The sequence below is a fragment of the Notechis scutatus genome, chromosome 1 (assembly GCF_049901735.1).
Source record: "Notechis scutatus isolate UNSWTSFEM ecotype Mainland chromosome 1, rNotScu1.2, whole genome shotgun sequence".
Taxonomy (NCBI): domain Eukaryota; kingdom Metazoa; phylum Chordata; class Lepidosauria; order Squamata; family Elapidae; genus Notechis; species Notechis scutatus.
Genome location: NC_142009.1, coordinates 310,812,256 through 310,836,614, shown reverse-complemented (window position 1 = coordinate 310,836,614; position 24,359 = coordinate 310,812,256). Strand labels below are relative to the sequence as shown.

The window sequence follows — 24,359 nt, the reverse complement described above, 5'->3', positions numbered from 1 at the left end:
GACTCCCTTAAATAATGTGTCTGAAATCCCCTTGGACTAAACTTTGATAAAGTTGTGGCCATTTCAGTATTGCCATGCCATCACAGTCACCTGTGGTCATGTCATCATTTCTAACATCCCTGCATGCTTTTTACAAGGAGAGTCAGTGGGGAAGCCTAAAGAGTGTTGAAAGTTGCTCTCCATCTCACTGATTTTTTTTGTCTGCCCATGGTAATTCTTTTTATCTGTTTAGGTAAGGAAATTTCTCTGAAATGAGGACCCAGTAAGTCCTGGGTTGTCTAAACCTATCTAAAGGAAGGGGCAAGGGGACATTACTAATGTACTGACCTAGAAAGGAAGCATGTCTTACCTTTGAACAATCTGATCTGTGTTCCTGTTCTTTAGGTAACAGACACGAAGATGGAACCCAAAGTGACTCAGAGGATCAAGTAGTAGCACCTAAGCTAGATAAAGAGACAGTTAGCAATGAGAATATAATGGAGCAAGCCAAACTCCAGCGCCAAATTCGACGTGATCCCCAGGAAATGCTGCACAACCAGCAAGCCTTTGTCATTGAGTTCTTTGATGATAACATGCCTCGGAAGAAAAGATCGCAGTCTTTTACACACAGTGGCCATTCTACCCAAAATGAAGTTGATCCCACCCTGAAGACGAAAGTTGAAAAACGCAAAATTACAGTGCCGGCTGAGAAACCAGGAAGCTCTATGCCCTCCCAACATCTGCCTGCAACAGGAACCAAAGGGCCAAGCAATGCATTCACCACTCCAAGAGCAGGCTCCTTCAGGAGGGAGAAAGCAGATGAGCGGATCAGCCCTTCCTCATCCTCCACATCACGAACACCTGTAAAAAGTCATGGGAGTGTTGGAAGAAAGTCAAAATTAGCTCAAGATTTTGCTGCTGAATGTTTAAGGGAAAGCGCTCAAGCGACTCAGCCCAACATTGAAAAGCCCCCTCCTGTGCCAACACCACTAAATTCACAGACAGTAATTGTTCCAACAGCACCAGAAACAATTCCTCCACCAATTGCTGATCCTAAATTGGCCAAAGCTAGGAAACAGGAAGAGGAAGATAGTTTGAGTGAAACAGGCACTTACACTATTGAAACCGAATCACAGGATAAAGAAGTAGAAGAAGCTCGAAAAATGATTGATCAGGTAACCTCATATTTATTAGAAACAAAAGGAATTAGTGCATCTTTATCATTTGGAGTTTCCTAACCAAAACTTTGGGGTAAGAATGGTAAGGCCTGGTACATCCACTAAAGTGCTGCTGACCAACTAAATTAATAGAATTAATAGTCTTTCCTTGGGCCCTCTTGCATTTGCTCATGAGTTTACTTGCTCTTGCACTGCATTAAATAAGGAAAATTCTAAACTAGTTTTCTTTTTATCAAGCTTGGTTTGATAGCAACCAAACCCTTCTTTGATGATTAACTTTGTGCAACTAAAACTATTGCAAAAGCCACCCTTAAGTAAGGCATTAATGGAGAAGGGTGTTAGGAATTGATAGTCACTTAACAGTTGGGTTGGAAATATATAAACCAGGATAGACATTTAATACTGTCTCTTTAAGGGAATGCTAAAATTGTAATTGGGTGTGGTTCCTCAAATGGCCAAAGGATTTGTGTATGTAAGAGACAAGGAGGTGGGATCATACAAACCCTGTGACTGAATCCTGATCTGATAATCCTGACTGAAAATGTCATGTCTGCACTGGAACAAAAAGTTGCAGTAGCTAAGTCTTAATTCTCATGTATAGCAGGGAAGGTGATATGCTTGCCTTATCAAGGAAATGAGTGGCAAATAATTCAATAAGTAAATAAATAAGCTTGATTAGGGGTTTGTATCTTTTACACAAAATTAAAAAAAATCATTGAAATGTAGAAGGGTATTGGGGCTGTGTTGTGTTACATGCAATATTCAAAAGAGCTGAATTTCTATTTTTCTTAGCTAGGCTTATGCAACGTGTAACTTTCCAGTCAAATGTGACTGTTCAAGCATCTTGACCTACTGATGCTTTCTGCTGGTAGTCAAAAGATACAATGCTGTGCCACTAATCTCACTTCAGTTAGGGAACAATGCAAATTTTAAAACAAGCTAGGTTAAAAAAAAAAGTGGGAAAGAACTTAGAAACAGGGCACTCAACCAAACTGCAATCAGTAGACAAACAGCCTTAGATCCTGTTTCTAGATATAAAAAAAGTTATAATTAATTCTTAATTAATTAGTTAGTTAATTTCCATGCAATTAACTGCTTTCCGGGGAATTCAGCTATGAAGAGAATTTGGTATAGTAGCTACAGTAAGTTAAAACTACGTAGGAACTGGAATATCGTGAGTATTAGGCCGCTCTTTGGCACGAAAGCCTGCTGAGTAGCTTTCAGCCAGTGACTCATTCAGCCTAATCCAATTCACAAAGTTGTTGTATGGAAGGTGGCATCATTTTGCATGCCGCCTTGAGCTACACCAAATAAGGGTAGGAGGTTGTAATTACAATAGCTGCTCTCCCCCTCAGAGAAGTGTCTAACTTTCCTGAGATACAAACCATTGCCACGCAAGAGACTTCATTTCCCCTCATCATCCCCACATGATAATGTTATCTAGCATGGGAATGATATTTGCAACTATGAAATATAACTAACAATACAACAGGCTAACTTTGAATTACGTACATTCTCCTGTGTATGTGTGTATATTTTCTTATGGCTTATTCAAGAAACCCTGTGAACTATTATAGCAGTTTTGCCTCTTTGGGGTTTGATCAATTTGGCCTTGCATGAACTGCAAGAATAGGGGGATTGTAAACATCTAGTTGGACAGGTACATTCTGGTTGATAATGGCAGGCTGGGTAGACATGTATTGTGTAATAATTAATAATTCTGTATCAATTTGGAATGCATTTCGCTATTCTAAACTAATGCTTTCTTATGCAAAAATAGATAAAATATGGTAAAAAAAGATGTGAAAGGAGCAGGCACCCTGATGATCCCTCATAATTTAAATTACAGTGCCGCTTTTATGTTCTCCATCATCTCAGCCTATGGATTGACAGTGGTGGACCTGGAAGCTCAAAATATCAGGAAGGCCGTTTGCCTTTTCCAGTTTTTCCATGGTGACACATTTCTCTGATTCATTCCATATTGGACTAATAATTGCAAGAGTAACACCCTTGTCACCTGATAGCTGCCTGATTGAACCTCATTTGCTTGCTTCTGGCCTTCCAGATCTTGACATGCCAAGATGAAAAAAATCTGCAAGAAAGTGACTCTCAACCTGTTAACCTAGAATTGAAGATGAATCGGTATGAGGGTGTTAAGGGGGAATTTGTTTAAGCTTCCTTTGTCTTTCTCGTTACCAGGTTTTTGGTGTTTTGGAGTCTCCTGAATTTTCCAGAATTTCTTCAACCTTCAGGCCAGTTATAAAAGGTGAAAAAGAAGAATTAGGGCACAATCATGTGCTTGGGGAAAATGGCTCAACTCCAAAGGTGACAATGATGCAGGTCATTGCGTCCAAAGTGGCAAGTGGTCATCATGCAGATATGCAGGTACAGTGGATATGTATCAATAGTATCTAACTTCTTGTTCACCTGCACACTTGGCCTGAATGTTTAAGTGAATAGGACTGCAATTAATGTTAATGCAATTTTTAAAGAATGTTTCCTTTTGATGTAATGTATGGTAATCAAAAGCTTGAATTTGCAAAAGTTTGGATTTACATATAACTTACAGTAGGACGTTTTGTTGATGTTACACAGATAAGTAATATCTTTTTGCCTCAAAAGGTGCACAAAATGGATTTGTAGTTAGAGATGCTTGAAATGATCAATTACAAAAAAGAAACAGATATATATGTGATCTGCCTAGACTAATGTGCAGATTGGAATGTGTTTAAAGTGGGTTTTTACCTTTTTGCAATACATTGCACGGTTTGTTTGTTTTTTAAAAAAAGCTAATTTAAATACATAGCCAGTTATAAATTCTAGGAAAAAGTATTTGGAAATATAACCTCCAGTGTGCAATTTATTGCAGAAAGTGAATAATTCTAATGGATTAGAATTAACCCCTACTTTTTTGAAATGCTCTAATAACCTTAAAATATTTAAGACTTCAGGTCCATATCCACTTACTTTGGAATAACTAAATGGGTCTTATTTTTGAGTTTATGTACAGAGACTAATATTTTTAATTGCATTCTTTTTACATCTGCATACCCAGAAATTTCATAGCAGTGTAAATCAATACAAATGTCTGTACTTTATAACCAATCTATGTTAATATTACAGATACAAGATAATTTCAATGAACTAAGTCTACCCCTTACATTACTTCAGTCTTCTATTATTTTAAAACTAAGGTTTTGATCTATGGTGATTTTTTTTAATATAGAATTTATTACTTTGATGCTAATATAAGTGTACTGATTTGGACTTTTCCAGCCTAGGTTTGAAATACATGATTTCAATGTTTAAATAAATATGATATTAATAAACGCTACTGTAGAGTTCTTGTTGACTTTTAAAAGTTCTTACCATTTTGTAACTATCATGAAATACAAGCTCGCATTTGCTCTTAGACTTTGATTGCTATCAGTAATCAGTTTGATTCTTATATTCATTGCCTTGGGTGAAGAAGTCGGGAGCAATTTTGGAGTACCTAGAAAAACATGAAAGGAGGAGCGAACTGAAGAGGGATTGAAGAGGAAAAAAATATTTTCTCCACTGAAGCTTCCACTGATCCCTAACTTTCCTTCAAAACTCAGATCTGAATCCAACAAAGCAGTTACTTATGATATCTAGCTAGAGTGGAATTTTAAAATGCCACACTAAAGTTTGGTTAATCTTGTTTTAACCATGTCACATCTTTCTCCTTTTGCAGATGTCATCTTCAGCCCAAAGCAGCCAAAAATGGGTCTCAAGATGGGCAAGCCTTGCAGATAGCTACCCAGGCTCAGGTTCTGCCCCTGTAGCTGGGGAGGCTGAGCAGAGTTCCTTCTGTCAGATTAGCACAGGTAGGTAAAGCAACTGATGTCATTCTTGCATTTCAAAAGGTTTTAATTGTATAAAATCCCCTTGTTTCTGTACCCATTTTCCATTGTTTTAAATATAGGTTTATATTCCAAACTTATAATTCAATGTTCCTAAACTGGTTATTTTTGCTGGTAAGAATTCTTTTATATAGGAGGAAATATCAAACTATGTGATACTCGAAGAACTTCCCCCATGTCCAAATGTGAGTAGCTTCTGCTTTGGAATTCAAATTGGCTAGTAATGCAAAACTTTCAGTATGGAAGTGATATGATCAAAGTAAACTACTTTACAGGTGTATTTTGTATCAATGTAATTTTTTCAGCTCAAGGTTTATTTGTTTATTAGTTTAAATTTATAGGTTGTCCATTTGTCAATAACTCTGGTTGTCTTACAAGAATTAGCATATATTACATTGCAATATTTTAGATAGAATGTAGATAATTTAAAAATGGACACAGTTGACACACTAAATTAAAATGCCAAGTTTTCCTTTCACAGCATATAGTTAAAGCAGCTAGCCCATGCTGTGAATCAGGTTTTTCAGAAGAATGTAACTTATTCATGAATCATTGCATTCCTATATAATATAGGATCCCTACTGACAACAAAATCTCCATTGTTTCTTGATTCAGTCTCAGGTTATTCATCTCTGCCATCTCACCATCTCATTTAGGCAATATTAAAGAGTATCAATCAGCCATTTGGAGTTAGATTTTATAAAATAGTAGAGATGAGTGTCACTATTAACATTTCACTCCAGAGGACCCTTCCCAATGAGACTACACAAAAACGGGATAGAAATCTGTGGGACTTCACAGGTCCATTATCTGTAGATTCATTCACTTCATAGTATCTGGACACAAACTGATAGAAAAGATTGGAAATGTTGCAGTACAATGACTTCAAGTCTCAGTTCTGTCAAGTTGTTCAGAAATATGCCATAATCTATGGTATTAGAAGTTGCCTTGAAATCCGACAGAATGAAGTTAAGCTTAAAAATATTGTATCCTACAATTTGAGCTTGATGAAATAGCCTGTTCATACCGCCATATTTTACACATGTCAAAACATTTCTGGAAAAGGGAGAGATGAAATACCCTCAAAGCACACATTTTAAAGCAGAATTTGGTTGTTCTCCATGCATCAAAACACTAAAGATGGAAACAAGTTTTCTATGTCAGATCCCTTCTTTCATGACTCTTCTCCCATGTAATGTGATTGAATTTATTTATGAAGCTTTCTGGAAGATTTTAGAATTCTAGAAAATCAGTTCTAAAATCTTGCCAAAAAACTCCATGGAAGGAAGAAGCATATTTCAGTAGTACTTTTCCCTACAGAGAGTGATGAGTGGGACAAAGACACAAAGCTAAGAACTCAAGAAAGATAGAGATGACACAAAGCTGTCTATCTTTGTATACAAGGCATCCTAATTTTTGTGTTTAATCACTGTCTCCCTATCTTTCTCAGAAAAGGATTCTGGTTCTAGAATGGGAGAATCTGAGATTTCAGTGGCATCACGGACCAGACGACTTCTTCCTCAACTCCCTCCAGGTGAAAAATTGGAAAGTCCAACACCAACTCTTTTAATTTGTCATGAGACCTTTCCTGAAGTTTCCCAAAGGAACTTTAGTAATGATTTCAGGGAAGAAATATATGTGGATTCTGATGGTCGATTATTAACTCAGGAAGATTTGGATCCAGATAGCCTTAGTGATGCCAGCAAATCTGATGATGGTATCAACTTGGAAAAAGGTAGGAAAAGCCAAGATGGCACCAAAATGCCTGAACAGAATCGAATAAGGGCTGAAAGTGCAAAGTCTAGAAGTTCTCAGTGTCCTATGCCAAGACTTTCAGGATTGAGAGCATTAAGTGATCCACTGTCAACATCTTCTTATATGGGGGATGAAGCAGAAGAGATTGGGGTTCCTTCAAAGCTTACTTCAAGCATACCTCCTCCTCCTGAAATAGACAAAGAAGAACCTCCTTTCAGGTATGGAAAGACACCTGCCAAAGGAATGAACAATGCCTGTCTTTACTCAAATGGAAAAATGTTTATGTCATTACACCAGGGACTACCAGAACAACAAGCTGTAGCCACAAAAGAAATTTCATCTTTTGTTAGGCAAGAGAGTTTTACCAAAGAGAAGTCAAGCAGCAACATTCCTCAAAACAAGCTACCGCATATCTCAAGTCATCCTCTACTTAAAGATCTTGAGGTCACAAGAGCAAATCGTATGGACTATAATCCTGAGACCCATCTCCTTCTTAAAGACACTGAAACTGCCCTGGCAGCCTTGGAAGCCAAAATTCTTTGTCAAACTCACCAGCTTGAAAATCCTTCTGGGCAGTTAGAAGACTCTTTATCTGGAGAGTCTGATGTGGACACTGCCAGCACGGTCAGCTTGGTAAGTGGTAAAAATCTGCCAAGTCACCCACCAAAACAAAAATCGGCGACACCTTTACAGAAAGAGAGGCCATCATCCACATCACCTGGCCAAGAGCAAAATATTCAAGCTAGTGCACGTGACAGGCTTTCAGAAAAACGGAAAGCAATTCCACCTGAGACTGGGAGCAAAGGTGAAAACGCAAGACGTTTTCAAGTGAAACACAGTGTAGGAACAAGCGCATCTCAGGATTATACAGATGATGAGAGAAGTAGCAGCCTCCCGTATTTGCCTCCAAATGAAATAGCCTCCTCTGATCAAGAACAACCACCCTCAAGGCCTCTTTCTAAAAAGAAGCCTTTCTCACAGTCAACCAGAGAAGATCACAGCAAGGTAACCACAACAGTGCAAAAGATTCAACAAGTTCTTACCAGGTCAAATAGTCTATCGACCCCAAGGCCCACGAGAGCCTCCAAACTTCGCCGAGCCCGGTTAGGAGATAACTCAGACAATGAGAGTGCCGACACGGAGAAGACAGCAACACATCCTGAAGGAACCACAGCATCTTCCAAGCAACCCGTAGAGGCCAAGAAGCTCTCAAGGCTTGACATTCTTGCCATGCCAAGGAAACGGGCAGGATCTTTCACAGTGCCAAGTGACTCTGAGAGTGCCCCACCAAAGCCAACCTTTTCTGGGCGCAGTGCAGAGTCTTACTATTCTACTCGAAAACCGCTTGTGTCAGAAGCTAAAAATGCTGTTAAGAAAACAGCATCAGTGGTAGCTGCTTCCAAGCAATCTTTCAGCAGGACACGTTCCAGCAGTGTGAAATATGCCTCTACCTCCAGTGAGTAATTGGGTCTTTGCACTTTTTTCCCCTTTATATTTATGATTTTCCAGCACAAATTGCCTAAGTTATGCAAAAGATAACGGAGATGACTTTAACCCCTTGTCATAATATAATCCTTCATATTTTTACTTTTTTTATTTGAATAATCAAAACAGAATTCTTTTCTTATTGATTTATCTCAAATCTCAAATGCTATTAAAATGCAGCTGTCATGTTCAGAGTCACTGTGTCTCCATCCTGCATGTCCAGCCTCTTATCATTTCCATCACACTCTTCCAAATAGCTTCTTAGATAAGGCACTGATAAAATGCTTCTACTTGTGGATAGGAAAACAATGGTTGTATTTCCTCATTATCCTTCTTTTGAATTTTCTATGGCTCATGAAAGTGCCAAAACTGCATATTTTTCACTCAAGCAATTTATGGGAAATCATAAATCTCCCTCCAGTGTCTTCTAAATTAGAATTCTAGATTATACTAGCAAAATAGGTGTGATATAAGTCACTTAGTGAGACAGGTAGCATATAAATTTAATAAATAATAAAAAAACCTGTATAGCTTCAAATGGCAAGGCAGCTATAATTGACATGGTCTCTTCTGTAGAGGATTATATTCACAGAAGAGACAATTTGTCAGTGTAGCACATTTCATCAGATATGCATGCGTAGTTTGAGTCATATCAGTGTAGGATGAGGTAAGCAACGCCATGTTCTCCAGATACTTTGGATTGCACTTCCCATAATTTTTGCCTGTAGCAATAATATCTGGGACCAATAGGAGTTGACATCCCAAAATTCTGAAGGCACCAAATTCCCTATCCTGGATGTAAAGAAACTTCCTGCCAAACTGCATTATTTTACTAACCAACTCCTGTGTTTTTTATTTAGCACTGGGAGAAATCGAAAGTATAAGAAATGACTAAATTTGAGGTATCCCAAGGAATGAATTTGGAATTTGCAGAACCATTTATTTATAAGTAATTTCAGTTTTTCTCTTGTGAATATTTAAGGCAAGTGCTGTTCAAATGAATTAAAGCCTTTGAATGACACCACATATACATGAACTATATAAATAATAGTGTATATGATGGACAGTAAGGATCCAAAGTTATGGATCATTGTATTTTGGGGCAAAGCTACTTACTTCAATTTTTACCTCAATCTTAATTTTGCCTAATTTCTTTCAAATGAATTGGTTTCTGTCTTCTAGTGTTTTGCAGCAATGGCTAACAAGTTTTATTGTAAAAGTTAAGATTGGGAGTCCACACCAATCATCTCATAACTAATATTTCTATCCTAACTAATGTCCTATAGGTTGTGGACTTTCTATTTCATCTGCATTGACTCTAGTTTGCAGAATGGCAGTTCTACAAGTGTTTCAGCATTCAGTCTTGACTAATAGCCTATATAACATGGTTTTGTCTCTTGTGAATTCATTTTGAGGTGGGTGAGACACAAATAAACATAGATAACTTTAAACCCAGTGTTATTTTAGATAAAGGAACTTCACATAGCAATTCTGAATCATTACTTTCCAAAAACAGATTGCATTGCTGCTGAAGTATGTAATTTAAAGATATTCTTCAAATTGTTGCTTTTCTAATAGACTTATAGCAGCCATAGAGTTTGGGTACTAAGGGAGCTGCAGTCCAGCAGCTCTGGAAGTTACAGACAGTGCTCAACTTATAACCATTTGTTTAGTAATTAAAGATGCAGCAGTACTGAAAAAGGGACTTGTGACCATTTTTCAAACTTTTACAGCCCCATGGTCATGTGATCAAAATTTAGCCGCTTAGCAACTGGCACGTTTTATGACAGTTGTAGTGTCCTGGTATCATGTGATCACCTTTTGCGACCTTAGGACAAGCAAAGCCAATGGGGAAACCAGATGTTACCAACTTAACAATTGCAGTGATTTAATTAACAACTGTAGGAAGAAAAGTCATAAAATGGGGCAAAACTCATTTAACAACTGTCTTGCTTAGCAACGGAAATGTGAGGCTCAGTTGTGGTCGTACATCAAGGACTATGTACATGGTTCAAAAATAAAATAAATGGATTAGTCCGTCAGTAAATGCAACCAGTAAATGCAACCATGGAAATTGATTTCGGCAGGCCTTTGCCTTTAACTCTTCATCGTTATGTACAGTGTGAAGGCCACACACAGTCCCACAGATTTAATTATCTTGTATACAACATGCGAGACTACCAAGTTACCCTTCTTGCACAGTTTTCTTTTTCACTCACTGCCTGTTTACGCAGTCAGTAATTCTGAAGTAATTAATTCCCCATTGTTTGTTAACAATCTTAATTGCTGGATGATATAAATTAAAATTAAACAAAAAGACTTGGAAAGTTGATGTCATCTGCAGGTTACTGTTCTTTGCGGAGATAAATAGCCATGTAGTACCACCTATGTCTGTTGCCTTAAGCTTTTAGTTTAATAGAGATTGGAGCTCAGGGTAAAGCCTGAGGAATAAAAAATTTTCCTGAGGAATTCAGGAATAAAAGCTCTTTTGAAAGGCTTGATTTTCATTTCTGGCATCTCAGAAGGTGAACACTTAAAATCTCTTCCTAGCAGTTGGACAATTGCTGTAAGTTAATGTAGATAGTATCGAAAGCAAGCTAGATTGGTTAGCTATTGAGTAGTTTTCTGGGCTTCAACATATAGTGTTGTAAGCTGCAGAGTCACTCAATAGTGAGATGGGTGACATATAAATTTAATAAATATAAACAAGGCAATTCAGAATCAAATGGGTCATTCCATAGCAAAAGAAAAAAAAGTATAAACCTTATTTAAAATAAAGGCTTTGGCTCACTGGCTTTCTTCTAAATTTTCTTCACCGCCATGCTGTCCCAGCCGCTATAAAATGCAGACTTAGATTTGAGGTTCAATCTAAAAAAAATTAATTTTTGCTTTATTTTTTTTCTTTTTGCAGTTTCTATAGTCAATATTTTAGCTGTAAACATACTACTGAGAGGATTGAACCATTGTTTTATTAAAATTGTTGTCTTCATTTTCAAACCTCTTATAAGCTGCTTTGAGACGTTTGAAACCACAGAGTAAAAAATAGCAATGCTGAATTGAATACCAATTTAAGGAACCTGGTAGTTTGCTCCTTACCAGCACCGATGCTGTTAGCTAGATTGGGTAATGAAACATCTGCAAGAAGACAAGCTCAGAGATCACCAAGGACCTCTCATTTCAACCCTGAGCTACAAATATTCCCCTTTATTGGAACCTGTAGTATTCCTGACTGTGTAAACAAGCCAACCATTTCTGCTTTTCCTGCTGACCTTAGAGCTACTTATTTGTACTTGGAAATGGAGCCATCTGAAATTAAAGATTCCTAAGATGAATACATGGAAGACTAACTTGCCTAATTGTCTCTCTTGGGGCTTCCGTGCATGTTGAGATGAAAAACCTATGCCACGTGTAGAAAATGCCTACCGTGTCAAAGTTTACGGTTATATATACATCTACCTTGCAAAATATTTTTCATTCATTGATAATGATTAATTTAACTCATGACAACAGACAGATGGGGTGGTGGTGACCATTTTTACCACACATTTCATCACACATTTGTACTTGATCTGATGAATTATTCCTACTGCTTGAGAGTTGATATAAATTGGTTCTTAACCCTATAGGATGAATTGCTTCTCCCTGGTTGTCTGCCTGTAGCTCTATTGGCTATATGAGGAATTAGCAAATGTAGAGCATGGGTCAGTGTGAAACAGCTCATCACCAATATTTTGTGCCCTAACTCTACCCATAATCTTTGCACATTAGATAAAACTTGCAGAAAGGAAACCAGCCAAAGGTTCCTGTACAACAGGAATTGGCAGAATGTGTGCAGTTTGGAGTATTGGTTTTTTCCCCAATGCGTATGTCATTGCAATGAAGCCAAGCCTTGTTCTACCCAATCGAGGGGCTGGGGAAAGGGATCCAGCTGAGCATATAATCAGCTCAACTTCCAAATGGAATAATATCTCTTCACTGGGGAGCATGTTTTATCAAGCAATGATGAAAAACATTAGCAAGTGACCACCAAATGATTGGAAATAAAGCGTATGACAGATGTGTGATAAGTGTGTGATAATTGGGTCATCTACATCCATTCCAGCTAAAGTGCAAGCTATTTGATTTTCACCTATTAAAAATCTCTTCCATCCCATGGTATGCACAGAAGTTTTCTTACCTCTTCTTTTCTTGGGCTGATTGCATTTGTGTTATGGCTTTTTTGAAGTCTTGTCTTTACTTTTCTTCAATTTTTTCTTCTTTACCACCATCTAAAAACCAATTCATTTTATATAAGCTTCGAGGCGGCGGCATCAGGGCTCAGATTATACTTCCACTTCCGAGGAGGAGTATGGCTCAAATCACAGTTCCCCTAAACACAAACGCTCCCATACCTCAACAGCCACCCAGACTCCCAGAACCCGCGGCTCCGGGTTGAATAAACAGAAGCATAGCAACAGCCGAGAGATGGAAGATGAAGACGATGGTGAACAGGATCCCTACAGTTTCATTGTGCAGACTGCAGAGATAGCAGAAATAGCCAGGTGAGACAGTTTGGCAAAACTTTGAGCAATGGATCAATTAGTGGGAGTGGGCCCAGATGAGAAAGAATTACATTGAATCCAAAGAGAAACTACCCGTGTTTTCACGAAAATAAGATAGGATCTTGTTTTCTTGGACCCCAAAATAAGCACTAGGGCTTTTTTTTTTGGGGGGTGTCTTATTTCCCCCCGCAATGTACAGGAGGCCCTCTTCTGCTTGCTTGCGGTAGGATAGGAGGCCATGTGGTGCCACTGCCACGAGGCAAGTGGGTGAAACTGCGCCACACACCCTGCACCAGCTTACCTCAGGGCCCCACAGCCATGCCTCGACACCTGCCTTGCGTTGTGACCACAGCATCAACATGCCACTTGGCCTCTATTGCGGCCACAAGCAAGCAGCAGTGGGCCCCCAGGACATGGGCTCCAGCACATGGCTGATGGTGCTGCTGTCGCAAGACAATTGTCTTGGCCTGGCTGCGAGGGCCCTGAGGTAAGCTGGTCTGGGGCACATTGGGCAGCTCCATCACCATCCTGCCTGGCCTCGTGGCCATGGTACTACGAGCAACCAGATGAAATGGGCAGCTGGCCGGCTGCACAGGCTCTTAAGTAGGGCTTATTTTGGGGGTAGAACTTATATTGGGTGCGCATTAAAACATGCTTGATCTTATTTTCGGGGAAACAGTAGTTTGGCATTAAATGAACCACTATGGTAAGAGTGTTATACAGTGATTTTACAGCACTTTTTAGCACTTGTTTTAGTGGTGCCTCATGTCTCCTACTATCGACAACACAAGCTTGTCATAACTGAGAACTGGTTCATGTTACCATGCCTATCAAAAATAACAGGAAAAAGAAATTGTGCTTTTCCATTCAGCTGCTGCTTCAGAAGTGCAAAATAATCAACCCTGTGCACCTCCAACCCAAGAATGGATAGCCTGTGTTTTTGGCAACCCTTGGGGCTTCCACAGATTGGCTTAGTTGAAAATCGCAGGTTCTTTTGTTGATATTTTTAGGTGTGGGACTTGCAAAATTGTAATAGAGGCTATATAATAGGCAATCTATAGTCCTGCCATTTTTTATCTGCAGCTTGCCTCAAAAGCTATTAAGTTTTTACCTCCTTCAACATGTTTCAGTTTAGGAAAATGCAAACGTATCTAATTAGCCTATCAGTTTAAAACAGTAAGTTGAAATGATTGTATGGCAGTGATTATATGATTAAAAGACAGGTTCCAATTCTGGAAAACCTAACTTTGTAGAATTGTACACTGTAATGATGTGAGTTTGACACCCCTGCTGTAATCCCTTAATTCAGGATAGACTTGGGTCACTGAACCAACTGAGCATTTACTGTACAGATGCCTTTCTGATAGTTACATGGTGTTTGCATCAGATATTTTTAGGTTGTGCCCTAGGAGAGAAACATCTCCTGCTACCTAGGATTGAACTCTAAACCTTCCGAGTGAGAGATGAGCATCTTCACCACTAGGCCGTCACGCTGCTCAAATACAGTTCTTCAATATCAAGCAGAAAATATTACATGAGAAACAATTTTTATAGTTTTTAAATAGCAAAACTAGACACTGTGTTTTTCTAATTGAATATCATTAGTATCTAGATTAGATTTTAGATGCTTCCATGTCAGGAATCCTTCTCTCTGAACTCTTTAACATCTATTTATTTTCTTTGTAGAAGGAGACAGAAAGTTCCTTCTAGTTATGAATAATAATAATAATAATACATTGTATTAAAGTTTATCAGTCCTGCTTAAAGTGTTCATGCCATTCTTCTAGGTTAAGCCAGACTTTGGTAAAAGATGTAGCAATCCTTGCTCGAGAGATTCATGATGTTGCTGGAGATGGCGATTCCCAGAGCTCATCTGGAACGGGCCCAAGTACTGCCCACAGTTCTGTGCCTAATACCCCTGCTTCAACCATCTCGGCAAGAGAAGAGGTATGGAAGCTCTTCATTGACTAGATGTCCATCCTTATTCATAATAAAGCATTCAATTACTTTCATATGCAAACAAGGTTATCTCTATAGATGGTTATTCTGTACTGAAGTGGTAAACTGCTTACAACATACCCGTGTTGCTAAGTAACAGAATTTGGTGATGAAACAACTGATTTTAGAATTTTAGAATTTCATAAGGTATTTTGCAGTTTGTGGCAAAAAAAAATGTCACCCTAAAACCCCACAACTTGGAAGAGAGGGTTGTTTTTTTTTAGCGATGCTTGGATAAACCATTGTGTTAAACTTGTATAAAAAGCACAACCAAGAAAAACATGACTCATGGATTCAAGTCATACGTGATCCATATGAACATTGTAATATTTTTGGAATGTGCCTTCCAGCATGGGTGAAGGGACAGCATTAAAACAAGCACTGGAGAAGTTAATGCTCCATTGATAATTGGAGGAAGAGATTACAAAAATTTTGTAGGACTGTTCCTCTAAATTTTCCTCAGAGGATGGCAGACCTTTTGCATATTGAATGTGTCAGCTTGTTTTTTTTAATGTGTTTAACCCATTCATTGGCTTTATCCAAACCCAAAATTAAAATAAACACAGAAGATCAACTGTATGTATTTAAATTACCATGTGTGTTCACCATCAAGATCTAAAACTATCCCTTGTAATTATAGAAATGAGCCCAGTTGGGACCAGATTAACATTTAGGCATTTAAATGGAATTGATTGACAGATTCTGCTTTCTATTCTGGAGAAATCTGCCTCTGTTCTCCTATCTCCAGCCTTGGGCAGTGGGTTGAAGAAGAGGACCTCCATGGTCTCTTCCAAGCCTATGATTCACTCCCAATACTGCACTGTCCACGCATCTGGGTGTGGTAAACAAGAATGTTTGAAACCCAGACTGCGCTTTGTATTATTGTTACTACTGTTGAGGTAATTCCCCGTTAGGAGAATGAGCGCATACAGGGAGATGTATAGAGAGTAGTTTTGGAATAATACACACAGAGCACACAGATACACTGTACAGTAAATGTAGGTTTTTACTTCCAGAAAGGTTTAAGCAAAGTCCAAAATAAGCAATCCAAAAATCATTCACAGGTTAAATCAGTCAGTTTTTCAATCCAGGGATAATTCAGTAACAAATTCCAGTGTCAAAAACAGTTCAGTATCAGACTTACATTAAATCCAGTAATATCAGTCAATTAGAAGAAATGGAGCAACGGCAATACTTTCCAACAGAAGGAAACAGAGATACACTTACACTCTCTTCTGAGACTCAGACTAAACAACCCAGGTTTCTGGCTCCATCTTATGGCTGTTTGAGAAACCACACCCAATTGCATGCTCTTGCATTCCCTTAAAGATATAGTACTAAAATGTTTGTCCTGGTTTATATATTTCTAACCCAAATACCTGTTAGGTGACTTATATTCCTAACAACTACTAATACAGTATTGCATTGTTACATTAGCCACAATGCTATTGCAAAATAGTTTGCTACCAATTTACCAGTTCTGTTGTAGGACATGCTCATGCTCTTCCCAAGATGTGCCACAGAGGGCAAGTTGGTTTTGTCATAGGATGGTTTTGCCCAGTGGTGGAATTCAGCCAGTTCTCACCAGTTCGGGAGAACCGATCGCTAAGTTTCTGAGCAGTTTGGTGAACTGATTGTTGGAAGAAATCATTAGGGCAGAGAACCAGTTGTTAAATTATTTAAATCCCACCACTGGTTTTGCCAAATATCAGCTGCATTTATTTGTGTTTAAGGCTATGAGATCTAGGTTGCAAAAATTGAGATGACCACTAGATGGAAGCAGAGAGTTATAGAAATCTTATGGTTCTCTGGTAGCACGAGATGCGATTGGAATTGTTATTTCTTCGATTTGATTTGGCCTTTTTGATTGTGCTATCCTGTACTTTGCATTTAATTCTTCTAATCTTATGGTCAGCACTGACTGCTCTGTATCCCTCCCTCCCTTTCTTCCTTTCTTTCAATACAGATTGCTCATTCATCTTTGCAGGCAGCAATTCCATATCAGGTGCATTTTCTATCCCACTATGTTTTGCTTTAAAATCTTTTAGTGTTCTGTAAATATTTCTTTCTTTATTTCATTTTTTTTCAGCTTTCTTACTTTTTCTTTTCCTTCTTTTGATCTTAAATTTTCTTTCACCAAGATTTAGAGCTGAATCCCTATATTTTTCCTCACCTACTTATTTTCAAATAAACATCGAACTTAAAAAGTTGTTGCCTAAGGAATTACAGATAGTCCTTGACTTGTGACCGCAATTGAGCCCAGAATTACAGTTCTGAGTCATGCCAGTTGTAAAGCAGGTCATCATGTGACCGACATGATTTCATGACTTTTTTTGTGATGGTCATTAAGTAGGCGGTCATAAATCAAACACCATGGTGGTTAAGTGAACACTGTGGTCACTAAACAAACCCATTGTTCACCCATTGGTTTTTGCTGGAAACTAGAAGTATTAACTAGTGAGCTGCAGATAAGTGCAGCCCAATTGCTAAACGCCTAAAACGTGATCACCTGACCGGAGAGATATGTGTGGCCTGGATACTGCAATTTTGAACCCAGGTCATAAGTGCCTTTTGGGGTGTTCATTGTAAGTTTGAATGGTCACTAAGTGAGGACTACCTGTACTCAGTTGGAATTGATCATTTCTTCTCCCTAGAACTCATTACCTCCACATGACCCGCATACATTGGATAAAACCTTGTCACGGTATGGGCAAGTTTAGATGTCACGCACTTATTGTGTTTGTTGAATGTGCAGAAGGGAAGGCATATCTGCTACCTTTGCCCTTCAGATGTTTATGCATTCAGAGAAGCCTTGTCTGAGCGACCTATCATACACAATTGCAACTGCATGCATATATAGGTTTATTCTTGCAATTGGGAATCCTGCCCTGTTTGTATTCCTCATTTATATCTCACAGGTTTCCAGTCAGTCTTCCAGGATTCTGAAGTTGGAAGAAGAGCCTCTAGGAATAGAACCATTGTAGGAGTTTTAGTAAAATTGCAAATATGTATTTCTAAAAAAAAACCCTAACTAAAAACTGTGGCCTTGCTAGGACTATGGCACATGGAAATTTTAAGTGCATTTCATGTTCATGTTTCCTAAACAGCAAAAACAAAAACAAAACCCTTTATTATCCTTTACTATCCTTTAGATAATAAAGGAAAATTTTAATTGATAAAGTGACTAAGTCCATTGAATGTGGACTGTCTTCTACAGTTGTATAATTTTTAATGTAACATTTCATCTGATGCTAGTTAGTGCTTTGAAAAGAGATTCTAATATTTTGGAATGATTGAATAGTACTAGTAATATGTATTATATTGAAAGCTGGTGAAAATGACACTCTTATATTGGATACTACAATATTCACTAAAGACGTGATATCATTTCTAGTGTGAATTTTGCCACCATTTTCAGGCAGTGATGTTGAGCTGTAGTAAGTAAACAAACTACTTGAGTCACTGGGTAAATTGTGCAATGCTTTATCGAAATGAAGGGGACAAACTCAACACCATGTGTCATTTTTCAGTAGCTTCTCTGCACGTAACGTGTTGGTCCCACCTAGATGAAGAAGAAGACTGGCATTAGAAGATCACACCATAGTTGCTTGTTACTTCTTTCTTATATTGTCAACTAGATAATTCAATTTAGCATTTATTTTTTATTCTTAAGCTGGTACAGCATATACCAGAAGCAAGTCTAAACTTCCAAAAGGTGCCTCCTGGTTCATTGGAATTCCGTGATTTTGACCAAAATATGAATGACAGCCGGGAGGAGGATATCACAAAAAGAACACGGATAAGAAACAGGGAAGAGGCAAGTGTATTTCCATTTCATGGAAGTATAGGAAATTAAATTCCTCCATGTCTTAAGATATAGCCATATGAAACTACTTCTGAATGAGATCATCAGTTCCATGAATCACTGGGTGAAGGTTAGCAAAAATAATCATGTTAAAAATTCTGTCTTTGAAATTTGTTTTGGTGATTGTATTCCAGGTGATCTTTGACAATTTGATGCTAAACCCTGTTTCCCAGTTATCTCATACCATTCGGGAAAATACAGAAAATTTGGCAGAGAAAATGAAGTGAGTATATGGTGCCAATCTATATGGCTCTCTTATGTAACCACTTATGGAACCTGGAGACTAGCATTTCATACCAGAGTTAGCAAAATGACATTGATTAATACTGGTTCTCAATTTATAAGAGAATTGAAATGGGCATTTGTACCTTGGTTAGGATTATTAAGTTTTATATCATAATCTTGAACATGGCTCCTTGAATTCTTTGAACTTATTTCAAATAATCATGCTTGGAATTTATCCAATAAGTTTTAAATATTAATAATTAACTTACTTTTAAAATCAATTAACTGACTGAATATGTTTTCAAATGGCCAGTATTTCAGTATAGATAATTCGGTATAGATAATTTGTAGCATTCAGGTATACTGAAGCGTAGGGTATAGAGATACACATATAAAAAGACTGTGGTTAAATTACTACTTTGGAAGTAACAACATTAATGTTTTTGTATCAGAATTCTGTTCCAGAATACTGAGAGGACATGGGAAGAAATGGAAGCCAAAATTAATTCTGAAAACGAAGTGCCAATTTTAAAGACATCAAACAAGGTGGGAAATCACTTTCTTAAATTATGTGCTTTGCAATCTTGCTATTAAAAATATGCATTGATGAAATTTTTGGATTTATATATACAAACGTTTAAATTATGGAATGAATCTGAAAGACAAAAATAAAAATGTGGGATTAGTTTAGGATTTGGATTTTAATCTTATTTCTTTGGTATATTTTTACCTTTGAAGAAGTATGTAAGTAAACGTATTCTACTGACAAGATTCACACTGTGGAACTCAGCACTTCAATTTTAATATAATATAGTGAAAACTAAAAAGAGTTTTAAAATTGAAATCTAGTTGTAAATCTTTAAAAGTAAATTTAAAGAAAACATTTTGGTGTATGCTGTTTAGAACAAGATTGATCAAGTATGAAACTGGGTATAAATTGGTTTAATTGAATTTTTTAAAATGTACATAACAGGCTTAGTTTGCTAAAGTTCATCAGTGTTTATTTTTTTAAATTTAGGAAATCAGCTCTATTTTGAAGGAGCTTCGCAGAGTCCAAAAACAACTTGAAGGTTTGTGGTACTTGCCTTCATAATTCTTTGTTTTTAATGTAAATGATTAGTTTAAATAGATATGATTAAGTTTTAAAAAGAGAAAGCTGGAGCTGTTGCAACATGCCATGTGTCGGAGTGTAAAACAAGACTTACTTTGGTCTTCAGATAAAACAAAATGCCAAGCAACTTCAAGTGAGAATAATTATATATCTGCGCTCAAGAGGTATTGGAAGTTTCAACTGATGTAGAACGCAAGCAGTTGCTTGGTGCATATGCCATTACTGCTTCATGAGCTGCACTGGTTGCCAGTATGCTTTTATCTACAATTCAGGGTACTTCACTTCAATTCATCTTTAAAACCCTTCATGGCTTAGAACAGAACCCATTTACTAATGGGACCATCTGTCCCCAATTGTCTCTACCTGTCTAGCAGGAGAGGTATGCCCCATGTACTCTCAATTAAGGAGTATCCATAAGGCCTTTGAGATTTGGTTTTGTCCCCAACCCCGGGGCCCAAGGCATATGATAGAGCCTATCTCCTAGCTACTGTATATGGATACAGTAATTAGTTGGATGATGCCTAACTACTATGTATTTTATTTTTATATTGTGTATTTTATGTATTTTATTGTAAGCCACCTAGAGTCACATATATGAGAGGGGCAGCTATATAAATCAAATCAAATCAGTATAATTCAGTCTCCACAAAGCAGCCATCACAGAATGAGCTTTCATAGCATTAAATTATCTGCCGAGAGATTATGCTTCTGAAATAGAAGCTGTTCACTGTCCATGTGCCCAGTTGCTCAGGTATCAAACATCAAGTGAAAAAGTAGGGTGGGATTTAGTAAGAGGACTGATCATGCTTCTTTTTTCCTTTTTGGCAGTTATAAATGCCATCATTGACCCAAGCGGGAACTTGGATTTGCTCACCAACAACAAGACCTGTTCTGTGCTACAACCTGAAGCAGCTAAAGTCAGGACTGCCAACAACACTTCTGGATCTGTGTTGGAGTCTTTGTCACCTGTCAAGAAAATGAATTATACTCAGAAATCGAACTTTGGGTCTACTGGCCTGCAGGATAAAACATTTGTTCCAGCTGGGGAGAAATATGTGATCTGACAGAATATTTTCTATTGCTTATCTTGTAGTATGTCATTTACTGTGGCGTTTAGTATTGCATATGAATTGTGTGTGAGTGGCTGTGGGCAAGTCCACGTGGAACAGTTGTTTAGATTGTTAGCACATTGCACAAAATGGGGGAAAAGGTACAATCTCTGCTATGTGGGCAGTTGAAGTCTGGGTGAAACCCTTTGTGAGGAAAAAAGGCTAATGGTGTGGAACAACAGATCCACAAGAGAATTTTTTTTTAACAAAGCAATTCGGTGTGCCATTCTTCTATTGTGCCATAACAAAGCAGACCTTGCATATTGTTCATTCTCTATTGCTGAAGCTCTGATATGTTCTCAGATATAGCCTTTTCATAGCAATTGGTTGAGTTGTATATAGAATCCATTTTGAAAATACACTTTTTGAGACAGTGGATAGCTGGTGCTGTATAATTAATTTTAAATACGGAGTATTCAAATGGTTTGGTCAGGATTTATTTTTAATACTGTCAGGTAAAATGAGGCAACATAGCTTACTTTTACAAATTCAGAGCAGTTGCCCGAAAAATGTCTTCAAGGAGGAAGCAAAGATGATATTGAATAATTTTGTTTCCAGTCATACAGCTTTCACTGTTCTACTGGTTAAAAGAGTGGAGACAAGAGAGCTGTGAATATGGCTGTATTGTTTTCTGTATGTGATTCATTTGAAAAATTCCAAATAAGTAGTTCTGTAGGAGAGGATTCAATGACCAAATCAGGATTTTGTATAGCCAGGTTGCCAAATTCTTACTGTATCATGTCAGTCTCCATATAACAAATGGTTTATGTGCTCTGAATATTTTTTTCTTATTCTATCTAAAGAGGGGCATAAGAATAAATGTTCCACAACTGGGCAAGTAGTCAGAATGTCTCCCCAGCACTTTGGTAATAAGATTTACACATAGTCTTTTTAACCATGGCCTGTTAAATAAGCCAGAATATCTGAACTGACAGAAGACTCATCTATAAACCACAGTAGTAACATGATCACAACTTGCTAAGCCACCATGTGGCTTGTTTGATGTGGATTTAGCATGATGCTTAAGCTTAAGCCCAAGAGTGGATACTTGTGCTTAACCCAATTATGTGGATCTCATTTTATGTAGATGAGCCACTTTGGAACATGCACAGCTTTGTGCAGTTTATGGCTTAGTAGAATTTTGGGTGGGGACAGTTTAAATGCATTCTTTAAAACTTTAAGCCAATATTCCTAGTTGTGTAAGTGTACATTGGGGAGGGAGAGGGGAAGAGGGGGGCTCTGCAAAGCTTAAGGCACAGGTAACAATTTTGCCTATAAATTGCACAGTAACACAATGTATTTCCAAATCATGGCTCAGGCTACTTTAGTGATGGCAGATATCATCTCCCTTTTGGGACACAGGCAGAGCAGAAAAATATAGTTTGGCTGCTAGGCAGAAAAAAAGTTGCTCATCCTGGCTTGTTGTGTAGTATGGATCTAAGCTAACCACAACTCAGCATGTGTATACTTGGTCTGAATCTCACTGACATTCACGCACTATTTAAAGAGCAGAAAGGTACAGGCCTTTTTTGTACCTCTAGGAAAACAGTTTTGAGCAGTAAAAAACAGACTTTCTCCGTATCCTTCTAGTTTCAGGGTGCTGGGGGTGGATTTTCAACAAGGCATGCTCAACATGCCCCCATGAGATGATCCTCTCATGCTCAGTTTAGTATTAATGGGCATCCCACGCAAAATGGGAAAAGTATCATGTTGTATCAGTAGACCAGATTTTCTCAACCTTGACTGCTTGAAGGTGTGTTTGAAGCATTGACAGTTTGCAGCTTGAAGTTACTCTGACTGGAAAATTCACACATCTTCAGATTGCCAAAGTTGAAAAACACTGCAGTAGACGTTATGCTGAACTTTTAGTTCCAGCAAAGAACGGATTTCTCTGACCTCCAGAGCTGGTCATACCATATCCCTTTCCACTCCAAATTATAAGATGGGGACTATCAAAAAGTTGCCACAAAAAATGGTGATATTGTAGCTGTTGCCTTAAAATTGCTCAAATGAATGTAGATCCTGGGATATATCTTGGAAATTACACAACACAGTTTTAGTTTAATGTAGTTTCTAGGAGAATGTAAATAAACTAATTTGCTCCAATATTCAGTGTTATCCAACATCCCTGTGCTGGGAATTTGAGCACCTAAGAATAAAAAGCATGAATTAAAATTTACCTCCTCCATTGTCCAGCCACAAAACAATTTCTAATATTGGTGCCACCCTTTCTTGAATCTCGATGCTAAAACTTGTTTGGCTGATGATGTGTCAAGTGAGTAGTGCAGTATTATAATTGTTTTATGTCTGGCCTATTATAAACTTAATACCAATATCAAGAATAACTTTGCAAACATTTTTAAACGCCCAGTTTTCCAATTAAAATGAATTGTCCACTTGTCAAATCAGCAATGGTTTAAAGAACAGCACTGTTACCTATTTGAAATGCTTATTGATATCAGTTGACACAGGGAAATCTTTTATAACATTCACTTCATTTCTAAATAATCGTTGAAGATCACCAGATTAAATACAGTTGAGAAGTGAATTCAGTTAAGAAATGAATGCAGTGCATAATTTTATCATGGAAAAATGGAGAACTACTGTATTGACAGTAATTTATTCAGGTCTGGAAATGATGGATAGTGTGGATATATCCTACAGAGCAGCGGTCCCCAACCTTGGCCTGGTGGAGAGAGGGGAACCAGGTTGTGTGAGTGGTAGGCTGGCACACAGCTCAACTTGCATGAGCGGTGGGCCGGCGCACACCCACATGCGCATACAGCTTGAGCAAGTTGAGCTACGTGCATGGGTGTATATGCACTGACCCACTACTCTCACAAGTCGAGAGTGTGCACATGTGCACCAGCCTGCTACTCATGCGGTCCGCTTATGAATAGGTCATGGACTGGTAGTGGGTGCAGCCTGGGAGTTGGGGGACTCCTGCTATGGAGAACATGTTTAAAATGTTAAATTCTAGAAGTAAAATTCTTTTGGAAAATGAATAAAAAATTCAATTTAGTTACTCAGAGGAAATCTTTGGTATCCAGTTGGATTTTACTTGATTGTGCACGGGTTTAAATAATGTAAATGCTGCTATTGATGTTGAGGCACCAAATAAAAGTTGCCAGTACTTTTCCCATTAGAAACGGATCCAGTTACAGATTCATTTATACAGCTTCTGTTTAATTGTACCTAATGGTCCCTTGTAAACTTGTCTCTGAATCAT

General features: G+C 37.9%; 1 protein-coding gene across 7 annotated transcripts in view; it reads left to right on the top strand.

Moving 5' to 3' along the window:
* The window catches only part of CEP170B (centrosomal protein 170B), a 65,151-nt gene extending 43,818 nt beyond the window's left edge, over positions 1-21,333 (top strand). For 4 of the 7 annotated variants that reach the window (XM_087952255.1, XM_087952256.1, XM_087952258.1 and 1 more), the window contains exons 9-19: positions 385-1,154; positions 3,357-3,542; positions 4,873-5,005; positions 6,492-8,252; positions 12,576-12,822; positions 14,610-14,769; positions 18,494-18,637; positions 18,820-18,908; positions 19,363-19,456; positions 19,929-19,980; positions 20,850-21,333. In XM_087952255.1, coding sequence (XP_087808381.1) covers positions 385-1,154; positions 3,357-3,542; positions 4,873-5,005; positions 6,492-8,252; positions 12,576-12,822; positions 14,610-14,769; positions 18,494-18,637; positions 18,820-18,908; positions 19,363-19,456; positions 19,929-19,980; positions 20,850-21,085 — 3,872 coding nt within the window. In that variant the 3' untranslated portion in view covers positions 21,086-21,333. The remainder of the gene's footprint in view (positions 1-384; positions 1,155-3,356; positions 3,543-4,872; positions 5,006-6,491; positions 8,253-12,575; positions 12,823-14,609; positions 14,770-18,493; positions 18,638-18,819; positions 18,909-19,362; positions 19,457-19,928; positions 19,981-20,849) is intronic. The other 3 variants (XM_087952259.1, XM_087952261.1, XM_087952260.1) reach the window with 3 other exon arrangements.
* Positions 21,334-24,359: the final 3,026 nt, after the last annotated feature.